Here is a 16,407-nt window from a genome sequence, read left to right on the forward strand (position 1 = left end):
AGTTATATGTAAAATCTCACATCACTAGAATAGGTATGTCAGGAGTCCACATTAGCAAAACCTCTTGAGGTTGGAAAATTGTATGCGCAGTTAAAATTTCGTTGAATTTGCTCATGTGATCTGTTGATAAATAATCATTATTTACCAACTCATTCATTGCAAAATCTGACAGTGGTAAGATCACTTCTTCCATAACACTAAACACAAAAACTAAAAAACGGCAACACCGCCGGGAAGAACACTAAATGAGATAAAGTAAAAGTCTACTAAACTTCTTTATTATAACTGCTTTATTGTAGCAGGTGAGGGGACGCTGGCGCACGCTTGTTGTTGCTGCTCCTCACTGTTAACAACACTTTTCGCAAAATTCGCCTTAATTCTGCACTTTCTTATGCTTGTTTTATTTAGTTTATTGTACGTATAGTTCGTGGATACAGCTGACTGGAATTGCATGGATTTGGCTTAATATTTACAGATTTTATGGACTCAACTTTACTGGGAACAGCTGAGTCTGTGGATCATGGGACGAGACCTACGAACATTTCTTTGTACCTGGCAATCTAGCACCTCGGGATGATCTGTCTCCGTGATTATATTTGCTATGCTAATCTGCTCCCGTTTCATCTTTCAGTACTCTACAACCGGGAACTGATCTGATGTTCATACTAACCTGGCTTATGGCTTATGGCTCCAGGGCGATCACGCCTGAAATTACCAAGCGTTACTGTTTATGGCTGCGTATTGGAATATCCAAATCCTGCTTCCTCCTCCTGCTGTGCTTTGTGCTGCTTGCTATCGCCGCTCACCTACGCTACCACACCCTCCTGTCCTACTGGCTCCGCTGTGCTGTGCTGCTTCTGCACTGCTATCAGCTAAGTATCACTCACTATTTTAGCGCTTTGAGTACTGAGAAAAGTGCTATATAAATGTAATGAATTATTATTATTTATTATTAAACACTAAAGTACAAAAACGAAGTAGAAAGTAACACTAAACCACAACACCGCCGGGAACACCGGCACACCGCGTCTACTAAACACTAAGAAACACTAAATAAAAACACTAAAGGAAAAAATACTATTCAGTAAGTGCCGTGTCTACTAAACAGTAAATCAGTAAAGGAGAAAGGACTAAACACTATGGAAAAAGAACGGCAAGACCGCGACAGCTGCAGAGCTCAGCTCGGAGCGAAATGAAGTGAATGGAATCAGGTGAATGGGAGGGGAGATGATCACGTGACTCCCCCACCTGCCTAACTCTCCATCCCTCCACAAACACAGTCTCTCGGATTCCAACTCTCCTTTCGCACACCGCGTCTACTAAGCACTAAGAAACACTAAGTAGAAACACTAAAGGAAAAAAATACTATTCAGTAAGCACCGCGTCTACTAAACAGTAAATCAGTAAAGGAGAAAGGACTAAACACTATGGAAAAAGAACGGCAAGACCGCATCAGCTGCGGAGCTCAGCTCGGAGCGAAATGAAGTGAATGAAATGAGGTGAATGGGAGGGGAGATGATCACGTGACTCTAACACCCGCCTTAACTCTCCATCCCTCCACAAACATACAAACACAGTCTCTCGGATCCCAACTCTCCTTTATATATATAGATGAAAATGATCCAGAAATGTATAATTAAACATGTGGTTGCGCTGGATGTGCCAGGCCAGGTGGAGTTGAAGCCACCGAGGATTTAAAGATCATTTCTGCATTGGGCCCTGTTAGGCACCAGCCCATTGTGACCCTGCTGGATTAAAAAGACTTCAAAAATTGTATAATTGCATTAGTACAAACTTTATAAAATTAGTTCTCATATAATAAAGCCAGTCCTACGCATTTTCACTGCTTTATAGTTGGTTTCATTTTGTTTTACTAAAATAATTTGCAGGGTATTTTTTTATATTTGATGTCAAAGCACTTGTTTAATTGAAAATTTTAAAGTAACACTGTTGTGTCTCATTACTCTTCAGGAATCAATGGTAAAAGAGATGTATGTGAGTCCCAGTTATGAATTAAGCTGTGAGTTACTCATTAAACATACAAGAGAAAATGAACCTGAATTGAGTCCAAATCTAATTTGTTAACCTCTTTTGGAAAATATCCAATTTGATTGCCAGCCTAACCATGACACATAGAACTGCTCTTATGATTCTTACCTGAATACCTGAAGACTTTCTTTTACTGCATTTGATGTATTTCTTTTCAGTGTTCTATATGTGTGTTACTATTGAGATACCTGATTTGCTAAAAATCTAATTTTTCTTAAATATACCAAGGACAGTATACTTAATGAAGATCAAGCTTACCACCTGCCTAAATAATTTCGGTGCCTGGATACTTGTTTTTGGATATCTAGCACATGTTAAACAGATTGGCTATTTTCCTCTGAATCTTGTATCCTGCCAAAAAAATCCATCATAAAATGTTACAAGCTGTTTGAATTGTCCTTGATGGTAACCTAAAATTTTTGTTTCAAATTTTTGTTATAAGTTTAATTTCATTATATTTGAAATATCAGTGACATCCAAACTTGTGTTTCCATCTGGTCTCTTTGAGACTGGTCTCTAATTATCTCTCAGTTCTATTGTTGCAATTTTTAATACTCCTAAATGAAGAACCAATAGACTACATCCAATTCAGATAGTGGCTGCTGGAACCATTGAATTCTCAGGTATAGCCACTTAAGGCTGACTGGTCGGACATGTTCTGTCTATGCCTTCTTCAGAAGTGTAGGTACTCTGATGACATGTGCTGATCTGAAGGTCATTGCTTTAAAAAATATGTAAAGCAACATGCCAAAAGTGGTTTTTAGTGCTCTAAAAAATCTTATTTTTAAGAAAAGGTTTACTTAAGATTTTGAAACATGTTTTTCTTTTTTATTATCTTATCAATAGCTCCATTTTTATTGTGAAAGAACCTATTCTTTGTGGTGTAAATTGCAGCATTTTCATGATAGCTGGTTATGAACATATTTTCCATGTGACTAATGTGCTCTTCCCTTAAAAATCTTAATTTCTTGGTCCAATTAATGACCTATTGTTTTCTGCAAAGGTAGCCCAACATAACTGAACTGCGGAAATGACTTTAACCATTTGTTTTTGATGCTTCAAATTTAATGACCGGAGTTTGAAAAATTACTTTCATTATCTACTGGTCTAGAAAGAGTACTTTAAACTTCAGGTAACTGTCTCAAGAGTGCTGATCTGCTCAAAAATAGTGCTAGCAAAATTAGAGAGTTTGCTCATGTAAGCTGCACATATTGGCACTCTGAAAGCTACACCCTCATTTTTAATAATAACAATAGTTATATTCTTTAACTATAAATGCTGTGCTTAATTGCCTCCTATCCATTTAAAAATAATCTTGATATTTTGGTATTCACCTAACAAGATTTTAGCATCTTTGAATGCCAATGCTTATAGCTTACTGCTTTTAAAGCCAAAAGTTCCCTGAGCTTTCCAGATGCTGGCTATTCTCTCAGTTCTAGTATTTTCTTTAAAAACTGTTACATTTTGCTGTTTCAGCACTGACGTATTTCACACCTTTGTGTTTCACATATAATTTTCCATTACAACAAAAACTGATTTTATTTATAATGTGTTTTTCTAAAACACAAAAATCACAGTTACAAACAAAAATCTGAGTAGCAGATGACAAAATTAAAACAGTTTATAACAATCAGTATCAAACACAATATTACAAACCTTTAAAATGTAAGAATCCTTGAGAGATAATTTTAAAATGTGAGTTGCTAGTAGCTTCTTAAAACAGTGAAGTGCTGGAGTATTTAAAATTGCAACTGTTAGGGCATTCCAGAACTCAGGGAGCACTACAAGAAGGTGCTGTCTCCCCATGGACTCACTTTGCAATGGGGCTTCTGCAGGGTGAAGTGGCCATTAGAATAGTAGGAGCATAAGGGAATACAGGGCTTGATAGTGTCACATATATAGTGATGGGCTGTAGTATGGACTACCTTTTATATGTGGATAACAGTTTTGAAAGTAATTTATTCATGAGCAGGAAGTGAGTGTCAGGGCAGAGGTGATATGGTACTACAATGGGGTTCAATTAAGAACACGGACAGCACCTTTTACAGCTTCATAAAGGATTTTGCAGGTAGTTCAAAAAGAAACTAATTACAATACTCTAGTCTAGTGGTACCTAAACTCAGTCAGTCCTGTAGAATGTAGAAATCGAAAAAAAAACTAAGTTGGTAATTTTTTATTAAAACATACTAAGCAGTTATATGGGGGTAGTAATGTAGTTTTTTTTCTTTTACTTTTTAACAACATCCTAATTTTCATTCTGCTTTTCCAGATATTCTGGTTATTTACTAAGTAGCGGGTCTAATGCTGAAGTATTTGCAGCCTTTGATCATTCAGTGTTGTTTGTCCAGTGTTGTTTGCTTTGTTTGTTTTTATTCGTCATTATTAGGACACAACAAATGGAGAAAACTACACAGAAAAATGACAGAATAATAGGAAAACAATAAAAGAGAGTTAAGTATTTAAAGCTATAGAAAAAATAGAAATATTTCTAAATGTCATACAAATGTAAAAATCATACTGCTGTGCTATTCTGGAAATAGAGACAGAAGAGAAGACAAAAAAGACCAGCTTATTAAATTAGATCAATTATTATCAATTCTTATCACTGTTTGTGAATCTGGTTGGAACAAAAACCTGCAACTATATTGGGCCCCCAGTACAGAGATCGGGAACCACTAGTCTACTCTAATTTACAAGTGATGAGAGTATGCATGCATGAACCTTTCAGCATTAGAATGTGAGACAAAGTGTAGTTGTGGCAGTATTGCAAAGGTGAAAGAATATACAGTATATATTTTTTTAATATGTGCCTTAAATGTAACTAGACTTTTAAAAATTACTCCAAGTTTACATGCATAGGTAGAATGTGATAGCAGAGTTCTATCATCTGAAAGAATGAAATGGTTAATATTTTCTACAGATGTGTAGATTAAAATAACCACAGACTTTGAACAGTTTTGTGATGCATCCATTACTTTATTTTTGGAAGCAACTAGTGCTAGAAATACACTTAGGTTTAATGCCAATGTTAGACTTGGGTGTTTTCTGCATAACAGTGATAACCCAGAACATATTTCCTTATGAACCAAACCTGTAAGAACACCATAGCGTAGTAGGGCAGAATAAGATTTATTATTACCTATGTGAACAAATTGAATGGTCTGATAAGTAGAATTTAAACCGATTAAGCAAAGAATCAGACAGCCTGGGTCATTTTTCCATATGTCCAGTTAAGACAGTGTGGCCAAGTGTGTCAAAGGTGGCACTAAGTTCAAGCAGTAATACGTTACTAATAGTTCATGAGTCATCACAAATAAACAGATCATGAATAACTCTGGTTATTGGAGTTTCAGTCCCATGCCCCATTCTGAATCCTGACTGGAATGGTTTAAATTACATAGACATGGATGGTTATGTAATTGAGCAGCAATAACACCTTCAAGAATTTTAGGAAGGAATATAAATTTGTAGATTGGTCTGTAGCTGGTGTTAAAGAATGAGTCTCAACACACTGGAAAGGTTTGGGGGCAGCCACCCATATATTGTCTCTGGCTGCAAAAGGTTTAAAGAAAACAAGTTGTTGTCATGTTGAATTCCAGGATTGAACTGATCTGGTTTGGGAAGATGGAGGTTTTATATGCTGTGAACTGGAAGTGATGTCATCTGACCGGAACCCGGAAGTGACATCTGTCCGGGCACCGGAGGTGACATCAGTCTGGGCACCAGAACCGGAAGTGACGTTGAATTAGGCAGGTTTTCCCGTATTTGGTCTGCAGAGATAACAGAAATAGGTTTAGAGCACCTCGCCACGCTCTGGCCTGGTGGGTAATTACCTCCACTTGGTCCACTCAGCTCACTCCTAGTCGCATGTGTGTGAAACTGGCTAGATCTCTTGTAGCATCCCTGAGCTTTATGGGAACTGATGTGATACTCAGGAATGTTTAGAGCTGAGGGAACTAGTCCAGTGTTTGAAGAGGTGTTAACAATCATAGTGATAAGATGGAAAACAAACAATTTTTAACTATGGAACTGGGAAGAAGATACCATCTGAGAAATATATTTTATATTGACATTAGTAAAAAAATCAAGGCTTGATCTTAACTGGGTCATATTGTAGGAAGAGGTATTGTAGAGAGAATCACAGATATGCTTGACTTTGTTAATAAAACAGTAAAAAACAAATATTAAACTGCTCAGAAGACAAAGAGTCTGGACTGTTAATTATTCCTGATGGTCAATCTTTTTTATGCTGCATTTTAAAATAACTGTTTCTACTTTTAAAATGTAACACCTAATACTAACTTTTTTATCCTGATGTGTTCTGTTGTCCTGCTGTTCCTTTAGTATACAGTATAATCTTTACTGATTAATTATTTGTTAAGTTGTATTCAGTAATTGATTGCTTAAATGTACTATGCACTTTAATCACATAATGTAGTTGATCTGTAAAATAACTTGTTACAGTGCTCAATTTGAAAGGTGTTGTGTGTACCATATAAGACAGCAATGTCTCTTGTCTTGCACCCTGAGTATTATTCGTTTTGGTTCAGTTTTATATAGATGCTGTAGTTTTCAACAGCTACAATGTATGTACTGATCACCAATGCTCTGGAGCCATAGCTGAAATTATTTAGTTATAGAGAAAACAGTCATTGGAGTGCTTGCATTTAACTGGAACTTTCTATGTCACATTCAACCTGGCCCCTGTACACTATCAGGCAAAGGACAAAGCACATCAGTAGAGAAAGACAGAGACGCTCTACAATATGAAATTGCTAAAGACACGTTTCTTGGGTTCTGAAGCATTTATGGTGTCTGTACTTGTTGCCTGGGGATAGGGGGTGACTTGATTTACTGCAGTGACGTGTGTCAGTTCTCCTGAAAATTGCCCCAACTTCAGTCTTCATATGGCTCTGCCAGCATCCATTGCCCTACTCATCATTTTGCTTTGACAGGTGACTTAAATACAGCAGATTTTCAGTCAGCTGGACAGATGTACCCTGAGAACTGAGCTGTCACATATGAGCCTCTACTGCATTCCAGGATCATGACTGACAAAAAATTAAAATCAGTAGTGCTGAACAGTTAAACAATGTAATGTTATTATATACTGTACTGAGACATTTATTTTTTAGTTTTTGTTGTGTTAATTTATGAGCATGTCTATTGTAGTATGTTTATTTGCTTAACAGAAAGGTACCATGAAAAATAATTATTTTGTCTTAGTGATATATATAACAATAAAGCAACTAAATTTACTAATCTTAAATTTAACAATAATTGGCTAATCATACAGGTATTTATTAGCCAGTATATATGTCTTTGTGTTTTTCTGAAATTATCAACCATGTATGCATGTAACCCATAAAGCTCATAAAATTGTGACATGTTTTTGTGAATGAAGAAGGAAGGCTTGTTTTTTCATCCAATGGGTGATTGTGCATGCTCCTCATGCAATCCTTGCTTTATGGTGTCAGAGATTATCTTTATAGCTTTTTAGCTGAAGATTAATGACTGTACTGCAACAACAAGTTTGACGTAGTTCAGGGAACAACAGCCACATAATGAAATCAAATCCACCTGTTTTTCTCTCCCTTCTCTTATGTTTGCAGCATTAAAGTAACTTGAATGGTTTCAGCCATACTATGGTATAAAATGCACTTATATATGAATTAAGTTATTCAAAAATATATAATATTCAAGTAAAGTGATGCATTGGAGTCAGGAAATCTTATACTTTAAATTCTTATTTTTTATTAAAATGCAATGATTTGCATAAACAATGAATTAGGACTGTTACGAAATACAGCATCTGAGAGGCTAATGTGGCATCTGAGAGCTATTTGAAATAAAACACTGCCTCCTGTTTTACATTTTTTATAGAATTACATATTTGGTAAAACAGACTATACAGGTGCAGCAGGACTTTGGGGGTTCTGACAATTTAAAAAGTTCTCATCACTCATGGACTATATATACTGGATGGCAGCTTTAGGGTAGGTGTGCTCGTTGCAGGTGTAAATTACCAAACTAAGATCTCTGGGAGTAATAAAACTATACCTCTAGTGCTTGTCAGCTTTCCTAGAGTATAAGAAATGAAATGTGACATGGGAAAAAGCCATTCTATGGAAGCTAACAAAACAGTAGAAATCCTACAGAAACATATATTGCAGAGAAATGAATCGACAATGGTGTTTAAGTTGTGAAGTGATTGTGGCAGCCGAAGTCATGAGTTTCATGTAATGCTGCCATTTAGAAGTGGAGAACTATTATCATTTAACATCATCCATTGATTTTGTGAACCTCCCTAGTCCAATATATAAAGTAGTCAGAACCTGCCAACAGATACAGAAAAAGTAATCAAGCCTAGATGGTATGCTGGTCCGTCAAAGGGTATACTCACACACATACCCAAACCAACCACAGCATACGTCACTGCCCTACTACAAAATGTCTTTCCGCCAGTAAATGGTGCAAAATAGTCAAGGCTGGCTTTTGTGCATTTTGTCATTAGACTAATCATAGTGTTGACTTAACAAAATTTTCATATTTCTAAAACAGAATAATACTGCAGTGCCAGAAATCTGAAAAAGCCATGTAAAGATGTTCTGAAACATTCACAATTCCAACAGATCTTTGAGTGTAACACACTTAAATGTGCAATGTACACCTTCAGAAATATCCCTAGGGCCATCTTGTGTCATTTTCCTATGTACTGTGGCCAACTAGTTTTGGTGATGTTGAAAATTATGAATAATTTAAAAAGATAATTAATGAAAAATGCTATCTATACGGTCCAGTATCTAAAGTGAACATCAGGGGGTGGTTTATAAAGACAATAGGAGGAAAGAAAAGGTTGCTAACTACAGTAATTCTTCCACCCATGTAAACCTAAAAAACCACATGAAATCAACATGATGAAGACTACATGTGAAGAAGACATGAGGTATTCATTCCCTGATTCCATTTGGGCATTAGCAAACACTCATCTGGAAGGTGGTAGTTAACCTAACGTGCATTTGCTTGGAACTTAAGAGAGAACTGTAATATAAAAAAAAAGAACTCATGGACACATTGAACCCAGGTCACCCAGGCAGCAATACTAATTAGTAATCACCAAGTAATACAAGCCAACCGTCACTAATTGTAGTCCTGTGTAAACTATTTTAGTAATATGTATAGTAGTGTACAGTAGGTTTGTGCGTAAATTAGTGTGTCCTTTGATCAGGGTGTCTGTCTAATTTACAGACAGTTTTCTCAATACACTTATTAAGAGTTAGGAAAAGAGTTAGTATTGACACCACATCATCACCAATTTTGATTGCCAATACAAAATGGGCACAAAGGTTACTTTTATTAGTAGAGTGTGATGAATGTCTTGTGTAAGCAATTCAAGAAGAACATTCTAGACAGAACAGGGGTTAACATAAGAAATTCACAAATAAAACTAAATACTGTAGTAAAAATATTAATACAAAACAGTAAACAAGACAAACACAAAACTAACATTCAAAAAATGTAGTTTAAAAAGAACTTCTTAAGCTTACTGCCAGATAAACTAATTTTCTTAAGCTTAACAAAAGGTCTTTCTGTAGAAAGAAAGTTCATACAATACCATAGCATGCATCTCAACCTTAAATATGATGACCATCATGAACAAACGCCATGCATGCTTCCAATAATAACCCAGTGTTCTCCCTAGCTCCGCCCGGCTAATTTAGTTGAGCACCCGGCTGTCATCTTGCATGACATTGTGAGATGACAGCCGCAGATCTACAGGCACAAGCAGATCATGGCAAGGGACGCGCGGGCGGGTGGGCAAATACTTTAGAAGCAGGATCACAAGTGGCGAGGGGAGAGGTGCGGAGCGGGATATTGCCGATCAATCGATGCTGAACAAGCCAATAGCGGGGATGAGGCAGAGTGGAGTTCACAAGCAAAGAGTATGGGTAGGTGGGCTTTCGAGAGGGGACTGTACATGGTAATATTGGGAGTGTAGCAGCTTAATACAGCAGCAAGGAGTATGGGGAGGTGGACAGGCGAGAGGGGGCTGTACATCTAATAGTGGGGACGGAGCTGCAGTTCACAAGCAAAGAGGATGTGGAGGCGGGCAGGTGAGAAGATGACTAATAAAATAAAAAAAAGACTCGTGGAACCAGCCTGCCAGATATCAGAAAAAGGGCGTCAGGAAGTGGCGTCTCTGTTCTCAGTGTCAGTGCAGTCTGTGTAGCGTACAGCTGCTCTCTTCTTGTTCATTGCATAGCAAACCAATATACAGTATATATACAGTTGTTTAAGCATTAGGTGTGTTTTGTGTGCAAAAATCCTTGTAGCACTCACTGTGGTTCCTGTTAAAGTGACTCCCTCTGCCGTTTTTATATTTGCTCATACTGAGGGTTTTGTTAAAGTGACCCCATCTGCCTTTCTTATATCTGCTCATATTTGGACCTGCGTCCATCTTGCAAAAAGTGTGCAGAAACCCTTGCAGCACACACTGTGTCCTGAGCAAAAGTTTTGTCACTGAATTGCTGAGGGTTTTGTTAAAGTGACCCATCTGCCATTCCTTTTATTGTTCATATCTTGCCCTGTTGTAGTACAAGTGTGCATTGAATATCCAACAGGCTTTCCCACTTAAAAGTCTTATTCATAGGTACTTTTAATTTTTTCCAAACATTTTACCAACATGAGTAATAAAAGTGTTCAGAAAACACTGGCTGGATGGCAGCATGGAGCAGAACCCGCATCGTCACAGTCTTCTGCTGACCTTTTAGGAAAGCGTGTTCTAGAGCAAACTGGAATCTGTCAAATTGAAAGATCTGTGTCTGTGTTAAATAACTTACAGAGAGATGCCTTTGTGGGAACTTTAAGATCCATGTATTGGTTGGCAAAAAATGAGTTGCCACATACAACGTTGTTTGAAAAGCTGTTGGAACACTGTAAAGAAATAGGTTGTTCCTTTTTTCAACATCTCAATGTTGGTAAAAATGCACATTACACCTCTGAAAGAATAATGCAAGAGCTGCTGGATGTGTTAGCATCAGAAATAAAGTCTAACATACTGAAAAATATACACACTGAAATTTTTTTCAGTATTCTGTGTGATGAAACCACAAACATCTCAGTTGTAAAATAATCAATTATTTACATTAAATATGTTTGCCAGGTCACTAAAGAGGTCAGAATTAGTTTTGTATCAACCCGCAATATGATTGATGGTGTGGACACTTTTGTGACTGAAGACAGAGAAGAAAATTAAAATTAGTCAAAACCTTTTATTGATACATACCAGACAAGGGTAAAATGACAGAGAAACACAGTCCTAGGACACCGCACTTCATCTGCCTCGAGCGCAGATGTCCTTGCTCTTTTATACCTTTCTAATCTCCTGATCGTTGACCACGTAAGCAATAAAAATAGCGTCCTGACTCATTGTATTTTTCCAATTTTGTATAAAGTCATTACCCTAAAGGTATATTTTCTTGTCACACACATCATCAAAAGAAAACTTCCAGAAAGTATACATGCTTTTTGTCACGTACGCAAAACACAAACAAGTTTGATCATTCTGTCCTATTTTCTGTACACACATACATTTTGTTCAATTACATCATTTTATGTTTTTACACTCCTCCCTTTTTGAACAAAATGATGTGGGCAATATAATTAAATTGAAATGGTTGATGAAGGGGAAGGGGGGGGAAAAGGGGATGGGGAGGAGAAAATGGAAGAAGCTATACGAGACATGTGCTCCTCATGTAGCATATATGCCCTTTCCATTGAGGCGGTAAAGTACTTAGATAGAGATCACCACCCATCCTTGGGTAGCCTGAGAGGGTGCGGGTAACAGCCAACAGAAAAAGTATTTTTAAGATAGCCATTTCTTGCAATGCGATGCGTGGATCCAGGCAGGCAGTCCTTCAACTTTCACGGCGTGTGGTGTGGATAGAAGAATTTGGAATGGTCCTCTCCACCTAGGCTGATGCCAGTGTTTCCTCCGAGTATCTCGAACCAGGATCCAGGTGCCCAAGTGAATTGGTAAATCCTTAGAAGGTGGGCTGGTCCTCCAGGCTTGATTAACCTGCTGGTGGATTTCCTTCAACGAGGTTCGCAAACCTGCAAGACTAGAGAGAAGATCATTGTCCACAGTATGCAAATTCACATTTCCTACAACCATGCCAACGGGCATGGGACATCCGGTCAGAATCTCAAACGGCGATAGTCCCAGTTGTCGGTGTGTCCGTCCCCTTAGTCCCATTAAAGCTAAGGGTAGTGCATCCGGCCATGATAAATTAGTTTGTTCACAAATTTTTGCGAGTTTAGCTTTTAAAGTGCCATTGCATCGTTCTACGATGCCTCCGCTTTGGGGATGGTATTTACAATAATGGTGCACATTAATTTGGAGCCAGGTGGTTAATTCATTTATAACGGAGTTCACAAAATGAGTGCCATTATCTGTTTGTAACTTTTGAGGGATACCCCATCTTGGAATAATCTCTTTAATTAGTGCTTTAGCTACTGTTTTGGCATCGTTGTGTTTTGAAGGGAAAGCCTCTACCCATCGGGAGAACACATCGACAATCACAAGACAATATCGGTACCCTTTAGACGGGGTTAGTTCAATGAAATCCATTTGGAGGTGTTCAAATGGACCCATTGGATTAGGGGTAACGGCGGGACTTACCTGGGTACCTTTTCCCACATTAAACTTTTGACATATTGCACAGCGTCTGCAAAATTGCTCTGCATATGTAGAGAAACCTACAGCTTCCCAATGTTTTTCAACATCTCGAAACATGGCATCTCTACCTGCGTGATCGAGGCCATGGGCGATTTTTGCCATTCCTGGGAAAGAGGCTTTTGGGAGAAAAGGTTTGTTAGTGTGTTTATGAGTCCAGACTCCATCAGAGAGGGACCCTTCTTTGGACCATTTTCTCCTTTCGATATCCGTGGCTGCACTCTGTAAAGAAATAATGTGATTATCAGGGTCCTGGTCATTTCTCTGTTGGAATAAAGAAATTGGTGTGTTATTATATGCAGCCTCTTTAGCAAAGTGGTCAGCTAATTCATTTCCTTTGCTAACAGGATCCTGTTTTCCTGTGTGAGCTTGACATTTAACAATCGCTAGCTTCGATGGTTTGGTTATAGCTTCTAAAAGGGATTCGATCAATTTCTGATGTTGGATGGGTTTGCCAGTACTGGTCTTAAATCCCCTTAGTTTCCATAGTGCTCCATGATCATGGCAGACTCCAAAAGCATACCTGGAATCCGTATAAATTGTTACGATCTTCCCTTCGGACAGCTGACATGCTCGAGTGAGTGCTACGAGTTCAGCTGCTTGTGCACTTAAGCTTGATGAAATTCCATTTGCTTCCAGCAGGCGGTCCCCTTGGACCACTGCGTAACTGGTTGAGGGTGCTCCATTTTTCAATCGCAAGGAACATCCATCCACAAAAAATCATTTCTCCAGTTTCTAAAGGTGTTTCCTGTAGATCTACTCTAGGTTTTACAACCTTTGCTATTTCGTCATGGCAATTATGTGGTTCTCCTTCGTTGTTAGTTGGGAGAAGAGTGGCTGGATTTAAAGTGGAGCATCTTTCAATTGTAACATTTGACAAAGTACAGAGTACATTCTGATAGTGTATTGCCCTAGCAGTAGTGAGATGTGAAGTTTTGGCTTGTACTAGGATAGAATGTACAGCGTGAGGCACTTTAACTGTTAGGGGGCTCATGAGAACTACATCCGTGCTTGCTAATACAGCTTCTGTTGTTGCAGCCACAGCACGAAGACACGGAGGAAGTGCTGCGGCCACTGGATCCAGTTTTTTAGAAAAATAAGCCACCGGTCTTTGTTTATCTCCATGTTGTTGCGTCAGTACTGCATTCATAAATCCCTGCTTTTCGTCCACGAACAAAGTGAATGGACGAGAATGATCAGGCAAACCTAGCGCGGGCGCAGATAGAAGAGCAGCTTTGAGGTTACAGAGAGCCTTCTCAGCCTGTTCATTCCATTTGACCTGGCCAGAAAGGGGGATGCCAGGAGTATTAGCCAATTGTTGCAACGGCTGTGCTCTTTCAGTAAAATTTAGAACCCACTGTCTGCAGTAGCCCAGAATACCTAAAACAGACATAACCTGTTGTTTTGTGACCGGTCTAGGAAGATTTTGGATGGCTGTAATGCGATCGCTAGAGAGAGCTCTTGTTCCATACGTAATGTCATGACCTAGATATTTTACAGTTGTTTTGATTAGCTGCAGCTTAACTTTAGAAACTTTATGGCCATTTTCCCCCAGAAACAGCAACAATTTCTGGGTATCTTTTGTACAATCTTCTTCCGTAGCGCTACATATCATTATGTCATCTACATACTGTATCAATGTACTACCTCTTTCCGGCCAAAAGCCTTCTAAATTTTGGGCAAGAGCTTGTCCATAAACACAAGGGGCTTCAGTGTATCCCTGAGGCATGACGGTCCATGTCCAACGGCGGTTTTGGAATGTAAAAGCAAACCAAAATTGAGAATCAGGGTGAACAGGGATAGAAAAGAAAGCATTAGCTAGGTCAATAACGGAGAAGTACCGAGCGGAAGGAGGGATAGTAGAGAGGATAGTGGAAGGATTAGGGACGATAGGGGCCCTAGGGAAGATGGCAGAATTTACTTGTCGCAAATCTTGTACGAAACGCCATGAACCGTCAGCCTTTTTTACAGGTAGAATGGGGGAATTGACTGGAGAGTATTCGATTGGAATAATGGCACCGCGTTTGACGAGATCGGAATGTACGGCGGAGATGCCAGCCTCTGCTTCGGGAGACAGAGGATATTGGGCACGGTGCGGGCGGAAGGAGGATTTCGGGTGGATCACCAGAGGCTCACAATGGGCTATCCTTCCATAATCATTCTTTCCCTGGGACCATAGTGAATCAGGGAGCATAGAGAGCCAAGAAGGGAAAGTGGTTTGCAATGAACAAGCAAAAGAAGAAGGACGGCACAAAGCGCGATGTACTAAAAAATCAGTTTGAAACACCACTTTAGTTATTAAACGGTCAGGAGTATCAAAAATACCTGGAGTAACTTGTAACCAGTCTGTTCTTTCAAGGCATTTTTCTACCCATGGTCCTATTTCCCCCCATTTAACAGTGCGTGATTTAGCTAAGGAAATATGAGGCACTGTGCCGCCAAGATAATATATGTGCTGTGAGCATGTAAGATGAACAGAAGCAGCTGCCTTTGTGGATGAAATAAAAACACAGGAGATGTGAAGGGTTTCGGGGCAAGTACCAGAAGTAAGGAAAGATTCTAGCCAGGGGGTGTCTACTTCTATAGGGAAGTATTGGGTAGTACAGTGTAAAATGTCAGGGGCCTGTAAATTGGGAAAGAGACAAGGGGAAAAAGAGTGTAGGGCTTTGAGGAGAATGGTGTGTGGGGAAATATCTAAAGTCCATGCTGCAAAAGAGGGTTTGGGGTAAGGGGTAATTTGACACAACAACTTGGGGTAGAACAGAAAAAACCTTTGTCAGTCATAGAAATAGAAAGAGAAAGTTTTGTCATGAGATCTCTTCCTAAAAGGTTAACTGGACATGGCTGATTCAAAAGAAAACGATGCAGTAAGGTATGTCCGCCAGGACGTGACTGGACTTGAAGAGGTTTTGATACTTGAAGAAGGTGAGGTTGTCCAGAAGCAGTAAGCACAGTAACAGTCTCGTTCGAGGCAGGGACCTTTGCCAGCGAGAGGGTAGATCGAGTGGCACCAGTGTCGATTAAGAAAATAGTCTCAGTGCCATCAACGAACAATGTCAGTAAAGGATCAGTCTCTGAATTATGGGTGAGCAAAGGTAGTTGAAAAGAGTGGCTGGAGGTCCCTGCGTTTTCCTATGGCCAGTATTGTTGGTCAGGGGTGTCAGAGAAAACAGGTGGAATAAGGGGAGGTGGGGGCTGTTGCTGTCTGTGAGGGCACTCCCGACGAAAATGTCCAGTTTCACCACAGGCGTAGCAAGAGTAGGAATTAGCATTGGAATTTAAGGGAGAGGGAATAAAAGGATTCTTATTGTGGTCAACAGGAGGAGCTCTAAAACCACCTCGTCCTCTTCCTCGTCCTCGTCCCCTTCCTCTAAAGCCATATCCTCGACCTTGGTCAGGAGCATTCCTGGTATAATAGTTCATCTGTGCTGCCAATAATTTGGCATGAGAGTCCGATTCCTTCTGCTTAGTTTGTTTTTCGGCATGTTCAGCATGTCATTTGACTTCATCAAACGTGGCACTTTCCCACTCAATACAGGAAGTGCGGACCTTGTTTTGTATATCAAGGCGCAAACCGGAAACAAAAGGTGGAACTGCAGCTCGGGTGCGGTCATCAACATTTT

General features: G+C 39.2%; 1 protein-coding gene across 1 annotated transcript in view; it reads right to left on the bottom strand.

Moving 5' to 3' along the window:
- LOC127528338 (uncharacterized) overlaps window positions 1–15,267 on the bottom strand; it is a 37,553-nt gene extending 22,286 nt beyond the window's left edge. The window contains exon 1 of the mRNA XM_051928787.1: window positions 14,314–15,267. Coding sequence (XP_051784747.1) covers window positions 14,314–14,978 — 665 coding nt within the window. The 5' untranslated portion in view covers window positions 14,979–15,267. The remainder of the gene's footprint in view (window positions 1–14,313) is intronic.
- Window positions 15,268–16,407: the final 1,140 nt, after the last annotated feature.

Source organism: Erpetoichthys calabaricus, chromosome 6 (assembly GCF_900747795.2).
Source record: "Erpetoichthys calabaricus chromosome 6, fErpCal1.3, whole genome shotgun sequence".
NCBI classification, from domain to species: Eukaryota; Metazoa; Chordata; class Cladistia; order Polypteriformes; family Polypteridae; genus Erpetoichthys; species Erpetoichthys calabaricus.